At 31.2% G+C, this 23,835-nt stretch overlaps 2 protein-coding genes across 11 annotated transcripts; one reads left to right on the top strand and one right to left on the bottom strand.

Annotated features, from left to right (window-relative positions):
- The first annotated feature begins 1,548 nt into the window (after positions 1-1,548).
- LOC114164305 (uncharacterized) lies at positions 1,549-3,090 on the top strand. The gene has a single exon (XM_028048921.2). The coding sequence runs from the start codon at positions 1,652-1,654 to the stop codon at positions 2,753-2,755; it is 1,104 nt and encodes a 367-aa protein (XP_027904722.1). The 5' UTR covers positions 1,549-1,651; the 3' UTR covers positions 2,756-3,090.
- Positions 3,091-18,561: 15,471 nt separating this feature from the next.
- On the bottom strand, positions 18,562-23,080 carry LOC114180307 (Tetratricopeptide repeat (TPR)-like superfamily protein). 10 transcript variants are annotated; one of them, XM_085671875.1, is made up of 4 exons: positions 21,042-23,080; positions 19,186-19,866; positions 19,013-19,106; positions 18,562-18,839 (listed from the first exon to the last, which is right to left on the bottom strand). In XM_085671875.1, exon 1 carries the CDS (start codon positions 22,992-22,994, stop codon positions 21,111-21,113), a length of 1,884 nt encoding a protein of 627 aa, XP_085528001.1. In that variant the 5' UTR covers positions 22,995-23,080; the 3' UTR covers positions 18,562-18,839; positions 19,013-19,106; positions 19,186-19,866; positions 21,042-21,110. The 10 variants fall into 10 exon arrangements, with proteins under 10 accessions (XP_085528001.1, XP_085528004.1, XP_085528006.1 ...); XM_085671878.1 differs by having other exon boundaries at positions 18,562-19,106; positions 19,186-19,284; positions 19,379-19,866; XM_085671880.1 differs by having other exon boundaries at positions 18,562-19,106; positions 19,186-19,219; positions 19,379-19,866.
- Positions 23,081-23,835: the final 755 nt, after the last annotated feature.

The raw sequence follows: 23,835 nt of genomic DNA, 5'->3' as shown, positions 1-23,835 counted from the left end.
ATTCATAAAATCCCATAATACATGCATATTCACATAGTTCATGCTTTAAAAAGGGTAAATCAATCAATCATAGAAATATACAAACATTCGAACAACTCTACTCTCAATCTTGCTCGAGCTAAGGAGCTCTCGCTTAGGCGAGAGCGTCTCATTTGGGCGACAAACCACTCGCTTAGGCAAGCCTAGCAGATCCCTCCTGTTCTTACGCATGCAAGCCAAAAATCAAGCAAATACACAAGCCACAAGTATTTTCACACCATCACTAACATTTTTCATGCATCTATAACTCGAAACAGACCCAAAACAAGCAAAATAACTTAAAACATGCAAGACCCTAACTTCTCTTACCTGAACATATGCTAGCAAACGAAAACTTGCACCTAACATATGAGCACCACAACTCTAGGAACCAATTAGTGAGCTGAAAACATGGATACCAGAACAAAAACACGGTATGAAGATGAACCCTAAACAAAATCAACGCACCCAAACTGAGAAGGGGAAGAAAAGCATGAAAGTTTAGGGCTCAACTTACTTGGAGGCAGAATGAGCTTAGCTAATTCGTAGAAGAATGTGACTCAAACTCTAGCAGAGCTTCTGCTTTAGAACAGGGAGAGAGAATGGGAACAATTTTTGGAAATGTGACAAGATGAGAGTGAGTGGCTGAGTGTAGGGTAATGGAGGCTCTCTTATGGGCTGACTTGGGTCTTAAACACATAGTTTGGCCCATCTCATAAAAAGGAAGGGAATTTATATATGTTGACTTTAATATAAATAACTATTTTTTACGTGATTATTTAGTTTTTATTTTGATAATACTTTATACATGATGAACTTATATCGAAGTATGATAAATGTATAAGTTTATACATGACAAAGTCACAACGAGTATCACTGGTCCAAAACCCTAACTATTAATCATATTCAGTTATGATATAACTTTTGAATATGAAGATTTTTAGAATTTAAAATATTTTGAGGTGAAGAAAGAAATAACAGTCAACTTATCATAATCATGCTCAAACTCATATAATTTATGAGTTAAGTGAGTTTAATCTATTTTGACTTATAATAAAAATATTAATTTCATAATCTAATTCAATGTAATAAACCAAATTGACTTACATACATATTTATTTAAAATCTCTTAATGTCTTTTGCTAAAATCATATTTTATTTAAAATAAAACCCTAATGGACATAAACACAAATCTTAAAGTAAACATCTATTTTAGTTTTACCATCTTCAACACATTTTATGTAAAAAAAGTTCAAATTGAAAAAATTATTTACTAATGTGATATTCTTTATTCAAATAAGTTTTGTTATCTTGCAACGAACTAAATTACCATTCTAAAATAACTCAATTCAGATTACATTTGTAAAACATCAATTCTTTTTACTTAAAATGAAAGTACAAAACCCCAATAATTTGACACAAAACAAACCAACCATGAAGCCGAACCCCACCATGTCATCCCCGAAACAATAGCATGTGCATCGCAGTGGAACTTTGATATCAACACTCCCAAAATCCACACTTAAAACCACCGACTGTAATTACAACACTACACCATGGGCAATTTCGTCACTCAACATCTATATATAATAACAAACCTTATTCAAATACACTCAACTAAAACACACACTCGATGGCACGCCACTCGCTCCTCCTATTTGCAGCGGCCATTCTCGCCGCCGTAGTGGCCGCCGCCAGCGGTTGCTCGAAGTCGGATAGGGAGGCGCTTCTGGGCTTCCGCCAGGCGCTGAACGAGCCCTACCTCGGCCTGTTCAACTCGTGGACGGGCTCCAACTGCTGCGTCAACTGGTACGGCGTCAGCTGCGATGCCGCCACCGGCCGCGTCACCGACGTCAACCTCCGCGGCGAGTCGGAGGACCCAATCTTCGAGAAAGCCGGTCGCTCCGGCTACATGACCGGCAAAATCTCGCCGGCAATATGCGGCATCGACACCCTCACCACCCTCGTCGTCGCTGACTGGAAGGACATCTCCGGCGAGATCCCTGCCTGCGTCACCTCCCTCTCCTCCCTCCGCATTCTCGACCTCATCGGAAACAAACTCTCCGGCGAGATCCCCTCCGATATCGGCAGACTCAACCGCCTCACCGTCCTCAACCTCGCGGACAACACCCTCGCCGGAAAAATTCCTTCTTCAATCACCCAACTCACCTCGCTCAAACACCTCGACCTCAGCAACAACCTCCTCACCGGCGAGATTCCCAAGGATTTCGGCAACCTTGCAATGCTGAGCCGAGCGCTGCTGAACCGGAACCAGTTAACCGGTTCCATACCGGTTTCAATTTCCAAGATTTACCGGCTCGCGGACTTGGACCTGTCCGTGAACCGCTTGACCGGTTCGGTTCCGTTTGAGCTCGGAAAAATGCCGGTTCTTTCCGTGCTTAATCTGGACAGCAACTCATTCCAGGGTTTAATACCCGAGAGTTTGTTGAGTAACGGGGGAATGGGTATTTTGAACCTCAGCCGAAACGGGTTTGAAGGATCCATACCCGATGTTTTCGGGTCACACTCGTATTTCATGGCTTTGGATCTGTCTTACAACAATTTAAAGGGTCGGGTACCCACATCGTTGGCATCCGCGAAGTATATCGGGCATTTGGATCTTAGTCATAACCATTTGTGCGGGACCATTCCTGTCGGGGCACCCTTCGATCACCTTGAAGCGTCATCGTTTGGGTTCAACGACTGCTTGTGTGGGAACCCGCTGAAGACATGCTAGTTACCGTGGGTGACCCGAATAAGTACCCGATTCGATTGTAATGAAATGATGAAAGCAAGGTGTGAATTTTGGTGTAATAGTAATTTTTCTTTGTTTTTAAGTGGTGTAATATAATATCTTAGTGAGAAAGATGAAAGGGACAAAAAGAAAAAGAAGTGATGTTGACCCACTTTGAGATCACGTGCACTACAGAACAAGGGTTTGAACGAAGGAATTCATGTTTTGATGAAAAGTTGAAACTAATTTGAAAGTTGTTTTTTTGTTTTGCATGTGAGCTACTTTGTTGCACAATGTAAAAAGATATGGATAATGATTTGATTACTGTTTTTTACTTATCTATTGATTTTGTGTAGAAGATAACACAAAACAATTCAGCAAAGAAACTAGATTCTATATGTTTTTGTTTTGTGATGATGGTAGATCCATGAAAATGTGAGAAGAGAAGATTATTAATGGTGTTCAACTACCACTAGGGAGGCACATGGTGGTGTTCTATGCATTAACTAGAAGGCATGTGATGATGGCATTAAAATGTAAAAGAGGGTTAAAAGGAGAATGTACTATACAATAATGTATGCACATGCCTTTACTCTACCAAAGATATGCCATGAATTTTGTCCAACCATTAACTACCAAAACATGAAGGTATGGACCCCTCTTCCATCCATGCTCTGTCATTCACATTCCAAGGGCCCTCTCTCCATGTGAATTCATTCATCTTGCAATTCCAATTCCAATGCCACAATCAATTCATTATCATCACATTCTAAACAAACAAAATTATGAGTCTCTTAGCACATTCAGAAAATAAAAATAAATATTAGAGGTGATGATAAAAATAAAAAACCTTATTTCAATTCCCTCAATTCTATTTATGAGCCGCATAACCGTTATAAATTAACATTATGAGTCCATGTCATTACTAAAAAATAATTATATCTTCATCATGGTGATTATATTTTATATTAAATGTTTCCTTCATTATTCTACAACATGAAATCATTTCTTACGGTACAATGTCTTATACAAAGACAATTATAATAATAATAATAATAATAATAATAATAATAATAATAATTATTATTATTATTATTATTATTATTATATTAACCAGCAAGACCTGTATAAATTAGATTATTAGATACTATCTAATAAATAGTTCTTTTGTTAATGCATCAATAACTACATATTTTATTTAAATAAGGTATGTTAAATATCATTATAAATTTTGATATTTCAACTGACACCCCAAAGTCCATTAATCATTTGTCATCATATGAAAATTGATTAAAAAAATAAATAAAAGAATACAAAGTATGAAAGATCACACTAAACTCATGATAAAAATTACACTTCATGAGATACAGTCAAATTATACCTATTATGAAAAAAAAAATCTAAATAAATACATGGAGGTAAAATATTAAACCACTTATATTAATCTTTATGAGCTAGAAATTTTGCAACCTGACCCGATCCACCATGGGTTGGTGGGTTGGTTCACTTACAAATGTTATTTTTTTTCAATTTATTTTATATATTTATTGAGTTACAATGAGAGTTAATTGACTTAACTTATTTTTTATAATAGTGGAATCAAAGTATTCTTATAATTCTTGAAATATTATTATAAAGATAATAGTTAAATATTAAAGTATCAACGTATATAATATGTTAAACAAATTAATTAAACATTCAAACTATTCAAATATTATTAAATAACATTCTAGCATTTAAAAATATGAAATTGTGAACCTATATAATTATAAGTACTAAATAATTATAACTAAAAAAATTTAAAACAATTGTAAAACAATGTTGGTGGGTTAAGTGGGTCAACCCACCTTCAACTCGGCTCGAATTCATTTAAACCGTGGTTTAAGTGAGTCGGACTCAATTCAACCCACTTTTAAGAAAATTGAATTTTTCTTAACCCAATCTGGCTCGTGGTGAGTGGAGTTGGCTCACGGGTTGAAACTCATTTTGACATCTCTAATTAAAACTCCTCTGATTTTGACATGTGACACTTTCAAGTAGAAGACAACCCAAATTTTGACACATGATAAACCCAAATTTTGATACGTGACACTTTCAAATAAAGTTAATGTCAATTTAGCAGAATGGGTAAGTATTTTTTACAAAAATAGGAAATCAATTGAGTTTTTTTTAAGAAATAAAGACTTAATTGGGTCAGAAAATAAAAATAAAGAAACAAAATCGAATCAAAGTCCTAAATATAGAGATCAAGTTACTAACTAAACCTTTTAATGATATGTCAAAATAACTGTAAGATTCTAAGTAAAATTCTTCAACTATTTAACGTGCTATGTAGTTGTTATGAATCAATAGTTATGCTTTCATGGTGAATAATGTAACAATTGTTTTTCTTTCTACTTCAAGAGATAACACCATGGTTAAAAGGAAGACATAACCTAAAGCAAACTTTCTAAAGTTCATGCATCAAACAAAATTTTAATATATTTTAATATGTGAATTCTCTTATTTCCAAATCATCATAATGCTTGTATCTGAACTTATAATTCTTAGTTATCTAGAGATATCTTATACTCACACTTTAAGACCTTCCAACGTTCCTTGTTATGATCCTTTTGAAATCTTTCTAGCATTCCTACTATAAAAGTAATATCAACCCTAGCATATCATTGACTTGAGCATATATAAGACTTTCATGAAGCATACAAAATTATTTTCATCTCTTCTTATTCAAATGTTATTTAAAGACGTAACCAAAATATTTCCCTTTGACTATAGATGCATCAATGGGAGAACAATTTTGCATATTAAATCTTTGAAATGAATAGAAGTTACCACAACAAAAGCACACTTAGAACTCTTTTCACACAACATAACCTTTCGAAAAACTTGAAATCTTTGAAAGCTCTTGGTAATTGTGTTTTGATAATAGAAAATGAGTGTATATTTATACCTTAGTGATAGCAAAAGTTCTTAAAGAAATTAAGATTGATACTATTTTATAAAGATTTAAAAAAACAATTTGAAAACAAATACTGACATATATAATTAATTATATTATATGATCATCGATCATTCTAACAAAATTTTAAAAATATTTTGCAACACCTCTCTAAAATATCGATTATTATAACATTTAGTCAATTAATCACACTCTTCATTAATTGTAAAATCTTATTTAATTAGTTATAAAATGATCCTAATAAATACTTTTATGGAGAACATTACCACCTAGAAAACACTTAGTTTTAATTAATTATTTCCGTATAGCAACACAAATGTGCACGATTTGAAACCTTTATCATAAAAAGTATAAACTTTAACGACGTAAACAAAAACATACTTGTATTTCAAATGAATGGTAGTGAATGTTGAACCCCTATTCTGTTGTATTTTTTAAGTTAAAACCATTCTTTTTTAGTTTAGTTAGTTTTGTTTTAATTTTTTCTTTTTAATTCAGATTTAGTTGTCATCATAAAAATCTCAGTTTTTGTGAAAATATGTTAATTTGTAGTTTTGAGATATATTTTTAGTTAATAAGTGTAAAAGTAAATTTTGATAACTTTGACTTGCTTGTTTGGTGCATAACTTTTTCCACAATTATTCAATTGAGTTGATTCTCTTTGCATTGCATTTATAATTCAATTATCTTTAATTTGAGTGTAATCACATATTTTTTTGGTGTTTTTTGGGGGTTGCATTTTGATTTTGAAAATTCTAGACAATTTGTAAAGGTGCCGACTTGTGATTTTAGGTGCAGCTCTTTTTCTTAGCTTGCTTGCACAATGCACTTGAGAGAATAAACTTTGGCATGTTGATTTTGGTGATGTGGAAGTTGCTATAATGTTGAACCAGTCCAATGTAGTTTAATATGTTGAAGTAACCTACACCTGCTAGAAATGTCATTTGGAACTAAAGACTGGCTAGAAGAGTTTGAGCAATTTATTGTTGTCAGTTAGAAGTTGATTGGACAAATTTTGCATGAAGAAGATGACTTGTGTTGACTTGTACACTAGTTCATAATTGGAGGAGTTTACTTGATACTTAGGTGAATTGTAATGGTAGTTAGGTTAGTTTAGTTAGTTTAAATATGGAGTTTGTCACAATCGAAATCGCAACGAGATGACGAACCAAAAAAATAAAATTTGTAAAAACAAAGTTTGGAGTCACCACCATAGTTATTATAGGAAACTATGAAAAACCATAAAAAAGAGCAAAGTCTGCGAAAAATCAGATTTTGGGTCCGGGAGTCGGTTACGCATGGGGAAGGTATTAGCACCCCCACAACGCCCGTCCTAAGACGGTACCTTTAATTAAATGTGCAAAAGTTATGTGGTTCTTCTAAATATTTATTTTTTCCAAAAAATGTTAACAAAAGAATGTACAAAAAAAAACTATTTTTTATTTTTTATTTTTTGGGCCCGACGAGGATTAATCCTCGCTCCTACATATCTCCATACATGGAGAATCAGGGTTACATAGTTCTCTTTGAAAAATCTATTTGAAAAATTATTTGAAAATGATTTAATTTGTTTTATAATTTTGAAAATATTTTTATTTAAATTTTAGTATTATTTTAAAATTGGTGTCATGCGACGTGAGCGGCCGGATAGACACTTCAAATAAATTCTTTTTTTTTTCTAATCTTTTATTTTTTATTTTTTTAATCATTTATAAATTTTTAATATTTTTTAAAGTTATTTTAGAGTAGTTATGGATGTCATTACGACGTGAGCAACCAAATAGATATAAAAGAGTAAACAAAGAAAGTTATATTTTATTTTTAGATCATTTGTATATATTAAAAAAATCAAAAGTCTAAATTGGATGTCATGCAACGCGAGCGGCCAAGCAGACAATAAAGAAAGGGAAAAAAATATTTTTTATGATTTAAAATGAAAATTGAAAAAACTAAATCAAAAGATGAAAGAATTGAGAGTGACGTACCTTAAAAAAGTTTCATTGTCTATGTTGGTGGTAATGAGAGAAAGAGAGAGTGTAGAGAATGTTTTCTTCTTCTTTTTTTTTTCTACCTCCTTCAATATGTTTTTTTTAAAGAGAGATAAAAAAGGAGGTGTGTATGTGAGAGTGATGATGAGAAAGAATTAGAGAAGTGTAGAGAATTCTTTTGTTCAGTTTTCGGTCATGACAGAGTGCGTATTTATATTCACAACTTGCAATGTCAAGGCAATCTCAGCCTTAATTGTAACGAACAATATAAGGAAGGAATTGGTGGTCATGATAGTAGCAAATTATGAGTATCAAATCGCAGCAAATCAGAGCACAAAATTAATCCCAATTAATAATATTGATTCTTACCATTTGAAGAGATATTGCTTCTAATTATTATTATATAATTAATTTCTCTATCAGAACAAAGGTAGAAAATATTTGAGTTATTGGACTCATGAAAATTAATAACAAATTGGGCTCTTCCTCCTTTTTTTTTCTTCTTTTTTTTTCTCTTTTTTTTTTCTTTTTTTTTTCTAAAGTTGATGTTTGAAAATCTTTTTGAAGAAAATTTTGTTTCACATTTTTTTATTTTCCATTAACTAAAAAACCTTTTTTTATTTTTTTTGAAAATAAATTTATTCACCCGGACGAAATTGGGTGTTTACAGAGTTGACTAGTTGTTAGTTTTTCTTACAACTGGTTATAGGAGATTTTTTCTGTTTCTACGTACCAAACCTAGCTTAGCCTATATAAGGCTTGTTCATAGACAAATTCATTATTTACAATACAAGTTCCTTAGTATAACTTTCATTAATAGTAAAAGCTATAAAATAGGTTTTGCAGTTTAGGGTTTTATTCATTAATTTTAAGTTTTCTTGTTGCCTCAGACTCCAAATTGAGCTAGGTTTCAAGAACTTTAGAATCTTTATTACTTATGCACACTTTACAACAATTCAAGTTAGTTTTCCATGCAATTTTAATCTCTTACATTGTTTTACTAATTCATTTATTGTTTATGCCTTTACTTGATTGGTTTTTGTTCATTGCACATTTACAATTCAATGTCTTACAAATGGTTCTTTACTTCTAAATCAAAATTCAAAGTACTATTAATGAACACTTGGTTTTCACTTTTGCAAATTACTAGACTTAGTTATGGATTCATGTTGATGTTTTAGTGATTCTAAAGTGATTGCTATACACCAAGAATTCATAAATGAACCTTGTCTAGCAAGAGTGAGACCTAGTGAACATGAATTCAACTTGGTTTTCAGTTTAGACAACTTTTACATGATTACGTTACTTCCTTTACACACTTTCATTGATTTACAGTTCTACACTGATTTACTTTTCTGCAAATAATTTTCATTTTTGTCAATTAGTTTTAATTTGTTTTTACATTACACAAGGCATTTTACTCAATTAAACTATGTTCCAGTTCTTAATTCCAATTTGACAAGCAAAGTAGGTAATTCATTTTTGTTAGTTAATATTGTTAATTGGAGTTTTAAGTTTTAGTTTGGTTTGAATGTTGAATTATGATTTCTGCTTCTAAATTCAAGTTCTGATTACTATTATACTATTGTTTCTATATTAAATTCATGTCTTTAAACTCAATTTCAGGTTTAATTCTTAGTTTTTAGTTCTTACCTCTTTAGTTAGGTTTTCTAGTTTGATAGTTTGCTAGCTTTAGGAATTTGGTTTTGCACTTGTTATTTTCTATAATTCTTTATTTTAATGTTCAATTAGTATTGTTTCTAGTTTCAAGTGAATTTTTGTTAATTTTGAGTTGTTTAATAGATTTTAATTTATCACATGTATATCTTTAATCATTCAAACACGTTCCATTCGTTTGCAATTTATAATTCACAGTTTCATCTCATATAGGTATTTTGTCAAACACCTTGTGCAATTTATATTATCTCTCAGGCATTTCATCAAACAATGTCATTCTTAATATTTCTACATCATTTTAGGTAATTGTAGTGATCGTAACATGTTTCATTCATTATTCCATGATATTATACACCTTCACCATTCATCTCACATCATTCTGCCACAATGAACATTGCCACAGATTTGCATATGTTCTTTCACTATTTTTAGTTTATTTTCTTAGTTTTATTTTATCATTCTAGATAAGTTCTTATTGTTTACATATTCCCCACTCATTGTATTGTTTTCTTGGCCAACTTACACAAAATAGTTACTCAAGAATGGATTTCCTTGATTGACACCGATGGTCTATCCAACACTACATTAGGGAAATTTTTGAATTTTTGCTTGAACTTGATGCGACTATATAGGTTCAAAAGTGCACTTCTATTTTTCAATGAAGAATATTTTGTATATTGTTCATTGATGTTGTTAAGTGGGAGCTAGAGGAATTTGAAGGGGTGGAAAATGAATTATAAGTTTTGAAAATGTAGAAGGAATAAAAAAGTAAATTAATTTAATGATAATAACCTATAATTTTAATTAAAGAATTAAAAATTAAAGAATGCAAGACATTCAGATTCAAATTCAAATGTTATACAAAAATAACATCACATATACAAAGGAATAAGAATGTTAATTATGCAATAACACCCAAACCAAGACTTACCATAAAATCAACAAACTTTAAACCAATGACAAACAAAAATGAAATAGTGACTAAGATCTTAGACAAAAACAACATAGATACACACGATTTTAGATTTAGATTTAGATTCAAATAATATACAACAACACTACATATACAAAAGATTTCGAACGGTAATAATAAAATATTAAAAAGATTTGGAAAACAAAAAGAAATGTAAAATAACACAAACAAAACAACACAAATAGACACAATTTCAAATCGTAAAAGACACAAACTTTAAGTACTTAAAGAAAAAGATCTAGAAAATGAAATAAACAGTTCAATCTTAAACAAAAATAACAACACAAAAACACACGATTTCAAACTCTAGTGACAAAAAACACAAAATTTAACTGCTTAAAGAAAAAAAAATTGGAAAACAAAAGACAAATGTGAAATTGCAATGAAATGAAAGTCATATCTAAAACAAAATAACAAAAAAAAAATCAAGTGATTTCAAACCTAACCATTAAAAAACATTTCAATGTTAGTACTCTTACCGATTATTTTCCTTAATCAGTGTTGTAAACTTGTCATCGTGGATAAAGAATAAAGAAGACACTATATTACACAAATTGAGAGAACAACATTCTAAGATCAAGAAAAAGAAGAGAATGATAAGAAACAAAAAAAGCATGAGTAGTGGGTTAATGACATACGGGGAACAAAGTGTGAGTGGGAAGAAAAAGGAGATACTAGAAGTGTGTTTACATTAGAGGTAGTTTGATCTTTATATTGTGGGCCCCACACTTTTGACAAAATAGACACAAAGCATGTAATTGTAAAAAGAGAAGGAAAGAGAAAGGAGCTTAGCCGTAGAGAACACGAGAGAAGCTTTCTCTTCTCTTAAAGAAGGGGGTTTGCGGGTTTGCACCCTGAAGAAGATGTACAATCAGATTTATAGGATTTGTGGGAAAATCCTAGCACATAAAGGGAAACAAATAAATATAGGGAAATTAGGGATTAACATGAAATTAGGGATAAGAATTGATCACTGCACCTAGGCAATGATCCTAATTAATGCCAACGGTTAAAATATCCTAATTAATGTCATTTTGGGTTTCGGTAGGAACATCTATTCTGTTGTTAAAAACTCCCTCACTTTGAATAGACTATGGCGTCTGTGCTTGATTATTGTTGTTGTAATCATCAAAGGCTTGACTTCCTATGTCAGTGCTGATATGTTCATTTAGGAAGTCCCTGCTGGAGTTGCTTTCATTTTCCTCTTCATGATAGATCTCTATTTTGTTGTCGGGATGCTTATAAGGAAAAACATCTTCGTAGAATATGACATTTCTGCTTATAAAGATTTCTCTAGTATGAATATCAAGAACAATATAACCTTTGATATCGTGTTTATATCCTAAGAAGACACCTTTCCTAGCTCTAGTAGAGAGTTTATTTCTATTACTTTCAAAAGTATAAGAAAAGCAAAGGCAACAAAAAGTCTTTAAGTTTAAATATGTAGGAAGAACATTATGGAGTAAATCATAAGGGGTTTTTCCCTTTAAGAATAACGGAGGGCAACCTATTTATCAAACAGACAACATGAGAAGAAGCATAATTCCAATAGGCTTTGGGAATGTTAGATTGAAAGATTAAACTACGGGTTTTGTTCAGAGTATCTTGATGTTTTCTTTCCACAACAGAGTTTTGTTGTCGGGTTTCAACATAACTCTTTTGATGTTCAATACCATGATCATTATATAAAGCATTAAAATTAAATTTAGGGCAATTATCAGATCTAACCGTCTTGATGGTCTTGTTGAATTGTGTTTTAATTTTCATAATAAAATTTTGTAGTAACTCCCTAGTTTGGCTTTTGGCATTCATTAGGAAAATCCAAGTGTGTTTACTATAATCATCCACTATAGTAAGAAAATACATATGCCCATGAACATAATGTGTTGGCATAGGACCCAATATATCACAGTGTATAAGATCAAAACAATTAGTAGAGTAGGAAATACTTTGTGAAAAAGGTAGTTTATGCTGTTTGGAAAAATGGCATACATCACAAATAGTATGATTAAGCATCTTAACATAAGGAAAGCTCTTACATATTTGTTCAATAACTTTGTGTCATAGATGGCCAAGTCTATAATGCCACAAACTAATATCAATGCGTTTAAGGAAAGGATAGAACTAGAGACAAAAGTTTGACTAAAAATAGGAAAACTCTTGAGGTAGTATAAGCCTTTGCAGACACTAGCATGCCTAATCGTCTTCGATGTAGCATTATCCTGAATCTAGCAAATCTCAGGAAAAAAAATAGTGTGAAGTTAAAATCTTTAGTCAATTTTTGAACAGATATAAGGTTAAAAGAGAATTATGGAATGTATTAAAAATTATGAATTTTTCAGAAAATTGAACCGTCCCAGCAAATTTAGCAGTAACTAAGGAATTATTTGGTAATTTAACAGATATAGGCTTTATTTTATAGAATGTCACAAAGACAATTTTCTCATATGTCACATGATCAGTTACCCTTGTATCAAGAATCCAAGGAAAGGTTACCTGATTTTTCTCCAGGAATATTTCTCTGAACCTGATTCACGTTGTGAGGTTAAGAGTTGAGAACAATACATGTGTTTTCTTTAGGATGAAGATAATAGGGGCTGGATGGATTCAGTGATTGATTTGTGTTGTTGGTTTGAGTGGACTGGTCGGAAGACTGTTCCATTGGGCTAAGGAACACCACGAATAAGGATCAATAAAATTGAATTGGATTATCAGAATGAGTTGCACTAGAAGCGAAGTGCATAGCCACTAAGTAACTCTTGATACCATATTGTGGGCCTTACATTTTTGACAAAATAGAGACAAAGCATGTAATTGTAAAAAGAAAAGGAAAGAGAAATGAACGCAAGGACGTTTTGCTAATCTTTTATTTTGTATATCATATTCTCTTTCATATGTACGATGAGATTTATAAGATTTGTGGGAAAACCCTAACACAAAAAGGGAAACAAATAAATAGAGGAAAATTAGGGATATGAATTGATCACTACACCTAGGCAGTGATCCTAATTAATGCTAACGGTCAAAATATCTTAATACTTTAGAAAGACATTTAATTTTTTTCTTTTCGTTTTTAGTTTAATTTAGTTTAATTTATTTTATTTATTTTTTGAATTTTTTAAAATTATGTGATTGGAACATATGTCACAAATTTTCATTTGTGCTCTCTCAATTGTATATATTATTACTATTATAGATTGTTATAGATAGATTATATATATATATATATATATATATTATTTATATTTTTTGAGTAAATATTTATATTATTATTTATAAATGATTTAGAGTAAGGAATTATGTAAAAAATGTGATAGTTATTTATATGAAATTGTGCCCTCTCGGATGGAGAAGATCTCCAATAAACCGAGGTAGTCAATAGGCCAAGGAATCAGGTGAAAATTCAAGTCATAAATTACGTCTCCACATAGTTGAGGTCATTACAAGAATCCAAAAGGATGTCTCCACAGAGCTAAGGTCATTGCAAGAAGCCAAAAGGATGTCTCCCTAGGACCGACGCCACTGAGGGTAGCTAGTTGATGGTTCAAGATTTGCGAGGATGTCACCCTAGGACCGACCTCCCTATAGGAAGCTAAGATTGAGGGGAGAATATTCGAGAATATAAAGGAGAATCTTGGAGAAAAATCTCATCTACATTTGATGAATATAAACTAGATTAGGAGATTTATTGTTATTATTTACTAATTACCTTTTGATCAGGTTATTTGAAAATATTTGATTATGTATATCTACAAAAATTATACCCGACTTGCTTATAAATAAGAGTATTACTTTCACGGACAAGAGGAGAATTATTTTGGCATAAGTGAGTCATTAGTTAAGGTTAAAATAATTCTTTCTGTCTTTGGTCTAAGATTATTTTACACTTAGAACATAAATGTTTCTTATTTTTATATGAATTTACAATAAGATATGTATTTAGCTGAATAGTAAAATGTGACAAAAAAACGTCTTGAATTAAAAAAAAAAAGGAACTTGGGGGCACCGTGACATTTATTTTATTCTCAAAAGAATATTACCCTAGATTCATATATATTTCCATACAAATATTTAGTAATAGTCAAGTTATATAATTAAAAAACCTTTACAATACACGAACAAATTTAAAAAAAAAAGAAAAAAATAAAATATAATATTTTACTACATGATTAATGAATTGTTTAGATAAATTTTTCTATAAGAAAAATAAATAAATTTCTTAAATTGAGATTAGTCATACATAAGTTAATTTGTAAAATCAATCTCTTCTATAAATTTTCTAAATTTTAGTTTTGTGTAAAAAGTGTATTTGTATGGTTGATAAAAGTATAAAAAATATAATAAAGATAAAAGTGGTGTGATTTAAGATAAATGAAAATGAAATAAAATGAAAGGGAATAACAGTTAAATAAATAAACTGTTTTTCACAATTTAGACATATTCATTATGTAGCCAATAATATCGTTTTGCATGTTTGTCTTCATCAATATTCTCAAGAAAAACAAAATTGGATAGAATAATTTTATTTCAAAACTTTCTTTTTCACTTTTGTTTTCTTCACCTTCCTCCTCTTAGACAAACAAAAAGTATCCATTAAAGATATTCTCATGTGTTTTCAATATAAAATATAACCCTAATAATGTATATCATTATGTACATCACAATAATTATGCAATTCATTATTATTTTTCCTTTAAGTACATTTTTGCTATTGTAATTAAACTTTATTAATTACACTCGTAGGTCGTACAAAACACCTTTTCACATAGGCACAATGAACCCCTCTTAATGATTTTATTTAACAGGGATTTCTTTTAGTACTTTTCATTCATTCTACCTAACAAAAAATGTTTATGCCAATAACTGTTGTTGACAAATAATTTTTCACATTCATTGATCTGTAATCAATTTGCCACATGTTTAAAGATAAAATTGTTTACTAATCATATTGTATAGTGTATTATGTCACAAAAGAAAAAAAGACCTTGGGGGTATATTTCATTGTTAAATGGAAATGGTATATAAAGAGTTTATTTGAACACAATTTTCCGTAACATTTTTGAAAGAAAAAATAACAACTACAATTTCATAAAGGGTTAAATATGTTTTGGTCTCTTAACTTTCAGTGAATTTTAGAATTAGTCTATTTCAAAATTTTGGACCAATTTAGTCATTTATCTTTCAAAATACGTGAATTTAATCATTTTAATCAAATTTTGTTAAGTTTATTTGATATTTCAAACGTGTTTCATAATAGTATTTGACTTAACATTAAAGTAAAAATGTGTCAAACAGTATAAACAACTCAAATACGATCCTGAAATACATACGAAACATCAAATAAACCTAATAAAATTTGATTAAAAAGACTAAATTTACGTATTTCGATAAATAAAAGACTAAATTGGTTCAAAGTTTCGAAATTGACTAATTCCAAAATTCACTAAAAGTTAAGTGACCAAAAACATATTTAACCATTTCATTAACTTAAGTTTAGTTTACATATAAATTAATTTATAAAAAGTTATATTTTTGTCTAAAATCTTAATAATAGTGGTCGGCTGTGACGTCATGCGAGGCGAAAAACGGGTTCATGCAAGTGTTTGCCTGCGACGACTCCAACTCTGGTCATCGTCATCGTCGTTGGTGGTATCATGTTCAGTCATGGAGAGTAGCCATGGTGGTTCTGGAAGCAGTAGATTCTGGGTTCATGAGCAAGGTGAAGAACCTTAAAGGGTTTTTATTTTTTGAGAAAAGAAGAGTGAGTTGGGTTGTATTCACCGCTCTCTACACCTCCTATTTTTCTATCCTTCTACCATTGACGTGAATCAACCGGATAGAAGAAAAAGGAGGTAATATAGTTTTTAATAATTTTCATAATTTCAACTCAAGAAAAGAAATAACAATTGTTGATTTGGAGCGGGCACTAAGCATTTTTTTTGTTGCACAAATTTTAGTTTAGTTTTTTTTTTTTTGTTGTTGAAAATAATTGTATGAATGAGATGTTACAGGACCTAGAATGTGGACAACTATCTTTATAAGTGGTGGGGTGAGTTTTATTGCTTTTTTGGTGAGTTTTGGTTGTTACAATTTTAACTATAATCAGTCATTAAGTAGTGAGATTATTATTAGCTTAATTGAGATCATTATTAGCTTAAGTGGGATGTAATTGTAATTAATGAATCCATTGTAATTCTGAAAGTTAAAACAAGTTTGAGTTTTATTTAGAAAATTAGAGTTTATCTCTTTTATTTTAGTGACAGAGATTCTCTTAAGTTAGTGATTCAAAAACCTTTTGTTGTATTAAAGGACTTTCCCATCTTTTATGTGTTGTGTCCCTTGGAAAGAGTAATTATTTTCTTCCACCTTTTATTCTTCCTTCACCCGAATTAAAAAAAAAAAACTCACTTCTGTTTAGATTTTTCTTATGGTCATATCTTTCGTTCTACTCATTCAAATTAAGGGATTATTAAGCTTAAATTGAAGTTCAGAATGTGGACTTTCACTTTGTTTTGTAATCATCTCAATTGGAGTTTTATATGTCCAGATATCAACATTTCTAAAATACTGTCCAACCTAAAGTTTCAACCACTTTCTAACCCACCATCTCACTAGTTTTCTAAATTCCTTACAAGGTTCTTACCCTAAAGATCCTAAGTTAACTCTTGCGCAAATGGATTTACATCAACCATTGTTCTATTTTTTTCACAAAATTTTTATTTTAATTAAAAAAAAAGTGAATCAACATGTGGCTAACACGTGATATCCCTCAGTAGTTTAAATTTTGAATTTAAACACCATTTACCACGTAGAATAAAGTTTAACATGTTGACAATTAGAAATTAAAATCAATGTTTGTAAAAGTATAAGGATAAAATTATATTAAAGTTTTCACCATGAGCCATTTCAAATTTTACATAATACTTCGATGATCAAAAACATATTTATCTCTCTTAATTTTTTCCCCAAGTTGACATTAGTTTGTAAAATGTGTTTCCTTTTAATTTAATTTTTCATGTAAAAATTTGTGATAATCTTTAAGTTAAGGTAATTAGTATTTTTATTTTTTTTTCGCTTGATTTCAGACTTTTTATTTATAATTATTCTTAAATTTATAATTAGGTCCCGATTGAGAGCTTATAATTGTTAGTTTATTCTCAAGTAATTAATTTGTAAATTGTATTCATTATTATGTTGATTCCATTATTTAAAAATATAGTTACTCGAATAGAGTTTCTTAATAAACCACATTGATTGTATAATTAGTATTTAATAGTGATTAACGTCTTTACCAACTTTTTTTTTTTTGGTTGTTGTCAAAAGTGAAGTTAATGAAAAGCTCTCAGTGACCAACAAAAATTTCTTTAACATTTTCATAGATAAATATGATGATTTATCCTTAAATTTTTTTCGTATATAATCTTTTTTTCAAGACTAAATTATCCTATCTTTTAATCCTATCCATTGAACATTTTACTAATATATCTAATAGATAAGAATGGTGATACCCAGTGGACCACTTACATGATGTTCCACCATAGAATTCACATTTTTGGTACAAATCAAATTTGTTTATTTGATTATTAAAACAAAGGTTCTCTGAAGTACAATAAGATTGGCACAAAATCAATGAAAAGCATAGACATAATTTCCCCACCCTTTGTCCATTCAAAGTAGAATCACACCATGCACCAATATAGAAGCATCCAACATTGTTATAATGTAATTCATAACTTTATTGAGCTATATTGCCCAAACTTCTCCCAAAATTTTCCAATCAGGTTACTTCTTTGATTTATGACTATCTAGTTGAAATTACCCCATAAAAGTTCATATTTGCCATAAGAGTTTATATGTAATACCAATAATTTTAATTTTATAATAGTAATTATTTGTGTGATGGTTTTAATAAAAAAATTTAAAGAAAAAATATCAAAGTTTTGATTTAGACTATGGAAACAAAAGTTTTAATTTTTTTTAATTACGATTTTTAATACTTTTTCAAAAATGGAAACTCAAAATGATAATACTTATCATTTTATCTCTTATTAATAATAATAATAATAAGTTTTACGGAAGTTAGATAAACACTCAATTTATTAAATAAAAATAAATAAAAATGACCTGGTCTATAAATAGGCCCACACCTAAATTTCTCTACACAACTCTTGCTTCCTTCTCACTTAATATTTATTCTGGATGTGTTGGTTGATTTTAAAACTGTATTGGACTAATGTAAATGCTATTTTTACAATTTTTCTTTTGGAAATTTCTCCAGTTTAAGGGATATTCTATCAGAAATATTGATAGAATATTCTAGGTTGATTGTCCAATTTTACAAGAATTATAAACATAAACCCCAAAAATCTGCTTACACGTTTTCTAAATAAAACAGTTAAGTGACCATACATCCAAAATTAAGGAAACACAATACTGTCATCTAATGCCTCAAAAAATAGCTGCTTGATATGAATCGAGTAGGTTTAGAACCTACAAAGCCATAAATCAGGTTTAGTGATCCACTTAAACTGGAGTACAAAAGACAATTCAAAGTGTTTAAGATGTCACAAGAGTGATCAAGCCTCCATAACTTAGAAAAATTCTTAAAGAATCCAAGAGAAAACTCTCAATATTCTATATTTTCAGAAAGCTTTCATTCGAACCTGATTGCGTGATACAATGAGCTTTGCACATGCGTTGCCAAATTTCTTCTTAGATGCAAACCTTCAAAACTAACCCTCGCTAAATTTCATCACACTGTAATAATTGAAAGATGGATTCTGTTGTTGATACTCCAGTGTTCTAAACTGAAAATGATTGTGAGTACAACACAAACCTTCTGCTTGTGCTTCTACTGCTTCTCTGACATTCTGCAAAATTATTAAGAAAAATATTTGTCCCGAGCCCACAAATACACATGTCTTGACACTTAAACCTATTACACCCAAAGGGAGTGAATGTTAACTATTTCTAAGTTTGTAATAAACCTCACAGAGAACACACCTTGAATAGTTTTAAGTCTCTCATACCTTTTGGATAGAATAATAATCAATAGCTAGAAATTTTTGCTTTAATGAGTCGACATTGTTAACAATTCATGGATAAGTGAGAGCCCTCTCCACTCTAAATTATCCAATTACCACCATGCGTCAATTTTTTTCTGCTTGTTTAGTATTGCTGATTTGTCAACAGTAGATGGAACAATTACCTTGCATAACAAAAGGAATAAATCCTCTCATGCGCATGACAAGGTCATGTGAAGATTTAGGAGAAAGGTAAATACAAAAATCTTAAATAAGATCACGTGACATGGTACCTATCTCTTGAGTGTCTATGTCATGAAAATCTCACATGATACGAGAAGATCTATTCTGCATAAATTACAAGCTTCACAACCATGGACCAGCAGAAACCATTATCAGGAGTATTGAAAAAGTTATTGTTCTCCAAGCAGTAACAAGTTCAGTCCAGTAGGCTAGCTAAAACAGCAGAAGGGGTCTTCCCATTTTGTTTGGACCTGCATATAAATGTGGCTTGTATTTTTAAATATTCAGTAAGATCTGATAATAGATGAATGTATATATATATATATATATATATATATATATATATATATATATATATATATATATTAGCATAAATTGAGGCAATAAGAAAAGTTCCAGATATACACTATCCTACTGATTAATGTGCCTTGTATTTTTAAATATTCAGTAAGATCTGATAATAGATGAATGTATATCTGCTAGCATAAGTTGAGGCAAATAGGATTCCAAATATACTATTCTACAGATAATGTCTCATACATAGTTCAACCTGCATGCCAGCTCTAAATTAATTCCATGGTTGGGGAAGCTGGTTGGTATCAATAAAATAACGAGTAAGCTTCATATTAAAACTGATAAGTAATCATATCTTTATGCGGAAATGTCTGTCTAAAACAACATATCTGAGGTTAATACTTCGTCAATTTTCTCTAGTAGTCAATACAGAGTGGTATAAACTGGCTTCTGCACTTTTCTAAATAGTTTCTTTATTTTTAACTTCAAGCTATACTGCTGTCATTAACTACTAAGACTTCTTGGTATCACACTTTGTCATTCATCTGTCCTCCAGGATAGAAACACAAATCTTGAAAAAACAAAACAAATGAATATGCCTAAGTGAATACATTAATTTTCACAGTGCTGCCAGAATGAATGTCTTCTTCAAACTTTGGAAACCATGTAACTCAGCAAAATATTATAAATCTTTTGAAAAAGGGAAGAAATTGACTTTTCTATTTCATTTTCAAAACAAACAGAAACCTCAAAGCTTTGGCAAAGTTGGCGCTCTTAAATAGTCTACAAACGATAACTGATGACAAAGTTGAGATTTCACTACTTTATCTCCGTTAGTCTCCAATAAATAGATGAAAAGAATAAAAATGTACAAAAGGGAGGTCAGGAAACAGTTATAGAGAAATAAATAAAGAATAAAAAACTAGGGAGCATACTGATTAATTAGAGTGTTTCTAATTTTATAACTTACCAGATAGAAAATTAATTTGATTTAAAAACTTTTAAGTTGGTTTCTCGTGTAGTATTGAGTAAGCAGCATGTAGATAGTAGTAAATTTTGGTTAGAAGGAAGAATTGAATATGAACACGCATGGAATTATGCTTCATTAATGTAGGGTTATCAAGTTTATTACCATATTGGCTCTTATGAGTTTCGATCAATGCCAACACATTCCTGAAATGCCAAACTCCTTCAGCAATCACTACCAATAATCACCACAAGAGCATAATCCTTCTGAAAAGTGGTGAAACCGCTTTGAATCTCGGATAATGATGGTACGCCTCTCTATCAGTGAGACAAATTTTGCAGTGTTATGGCAATCCCGACATATTCTGAGATTTTTTATAATAACTAATGGCTTATCAGCATTACAAACCAAAAGTCCATAGGCTAGTGCTATCTTCTCACTATGTTTGTTAATCATATCTTTTTTCACCTCTACATCAACATCATGTAGAATGGATTCAGTTTCAGAAACAAAACCAACTTCTTGAATTCTTCTCATAGTCTCTTCCAGCTTCTTGTGTATTTTGTCTGAATCAGGGTGAGAGTAATCATCTACCAAAAAACGGTGAATTTTATTCCCGTGCTCAATAAAGCTGTATCCAGGGTTTCTGGTAAGAACTTTAGTCTTCATTAAAGCCCTCACTTTTGATGCATCACTCCACAGACCTGCAGCAGAATAAATGTTGGAAAGCATGATATAGTTTCTAGGGTCTGAAGGATTTAATGCAATCAAATTCTCTGCAGCTTCCTTCCCAATACTGGTGTTACGATGAACCCTACAAGCACCAAGAAGAGCACCCCAAACTTCACAATTTGGCTCTAATGGCATGTTCTTTATCAGCTGATGAGCATCATTGACTAGACCAGAGCGACCTAGAAGATCAACCATACATGAATAGTGATCCAATTGAGTTTGAACTTTGTAAACCTCAGACATGATTTGGAAATAGTACTTTCCTTCCCGGACAAGCCCTGAATGACTACAAGCACTTAACAGATGAGTAAAAGTAACATGATCAGGCTCCAAACCTTCCCTTATAGACCTTTCAAAGAATTCTATTGCTTCTTTCCCCCGCCCATGCACGGCATACCCTGCAAGCATAGCAGTCAATGCCACTTTATCAGGCTTGCTTATCTCTGCAAAGACCTTGTGAGAAACACTCAATTTCCCTAACTTTGAATACAAGTTCAAAAGAGTAGTCGCAATTGTTATATTTTCATCAAGACCACAGGTGAATACTACACCATGCATGGCCTCTACCAATCTTCCCCAATGTAAATTTTCACAGGCTTGAAGCAAGCTCACCATTGTGGCTTCATCGGGAAACAGTCCATTTACCCTCATCATATTAAAATAATTAACAGCTTCATTAGGGATTCCATTCTGTGTCCAAACAGCCACCATTGAGTTCCATGACACCATACTCTGCTCCGGCATTGCCCAAAACAGCTTGAAAGCAGAGTCAACACTGCCAAACTTCCCATACATGTTAATAAGGGCATTAACAACCTTCACCTCCAACTCCATACCCAATTTCATTACACAACAATGAAGATAGCAGCCCTCATCTCGGGCTTTAGAAGAAGTACAAGCCGAGATAATAGATATCATTGTAAGCTCATTCAATTCGAGTGCCATTTCAGACCTCATTGTAGAAAACACACTCAGACAATTACAAAGGTCTCCTCTTTTAGAAAATCCAGAAACCAAAGAGTTCCAAGAGACAGAATCCTTGTGGGGCATTTCATCAAACAGCTTCTGTGCATCTGGGACGGACCCCTTGTTAAGATAACATGAAACTAACTGATCACCAATGAACCCATCTCTGTAATCCAGAGATTTGACCACTCGGGCATGAATGACCCTGCAACAGGAGACAGAACATGAAGATTTCAGAGTAAGGAGTAGAGAGGAAAGAAGAGGGTCACAACAATATGATGAAATGGAAAGGGACCGAAGAGAGGTTTCTAAGAGAAGGGAACAACATTCAGGAAAAGGAGGGAACAAAGTTTGGAACGTTATAGGTTTTAGTCTATGTAACTTAGGACCCAAGATTTTTGCATGGAACAACCTAAACATGTTACTCTCATGCAAATCTTGTGCATACGTGTGGTAAATTTTCAGAAATTTCTATTGGAGTACCATACACTATGCAATTTTAATTATATATCCTTCACTGTATTATACATGCTTTGTATCTTTCAAATAATAAATGATAATTAATATATATATATATATATATATATATATATATTAATGTTTTAAAGTATAATCTCTAATTTCAAAGAACTTCATCTTGTTAAAATTTTATCATCACCCAATATGATATTAGAGTTTCGACGAACGTCAAAAATAGAAAATATTGAACATCAAAATATTCTTTTGTGTTAAAAATAGTTTACCGGACGTTTGAAGAAATTGTACAAATAATTGGTGTCTACTTTAGTTTCAATTCTCAATTACAATATACTTTTCAAAAATGTATTTTTTGTTAATGAATTTTTATACGAAGTTATTCTTTCAAAATGAAAGGATATTACATCTTAAATTTGGAGAAATATATAATGCACCAAAATTGTAATTCACTTTTAAAATATTTTAGCTCAATCATTCTTGTCACTATTGTTTAATGTAAGGTCCACTTATATTTTAGCTCTAATGTTTAAGGGCTGCCCCAAATCAGTTGGGCTGGCCCAAATAGAACCAAAGACCCTAAATTGCCCTAACCTCACTCATTCTTCGCACTTTTAGAAAACAACCGCCTTGTTCCTCTCTTCTCTCCCAAAACTATGCTCTGGTAGGGTTTAGAGCTCACTCGTGCTCAAGTTAGCTCAACTACTTTCGACTCCATGTAAGTTGATTCTCAACTCATATTAGTTTTCCTCTAAGTCTTACTTTTCGTACTTCCACTAGAGGTTCA

This window comes from Vigna unguiculata, chromosome 1, assembly GCF_037176805.1.
Source record: "Vigna unguiculata cultivar grain cowpea cultivar isolate G323 ecotype 2 chromosome 1, ASM3717680v1, whole genome shotgun sequence".
Classification (NCBI taxonomy): Eukaryota; Viridiplantae; Streptophyta; class Magnoliopsida; order Fabales; family Fabaceae; genus Vigna; species Vigna unguiculata.
Note: the sequence above shows the minus strand (reverse complement) of the source record. Positions and strands in the feature narration are given on the sequence as shown.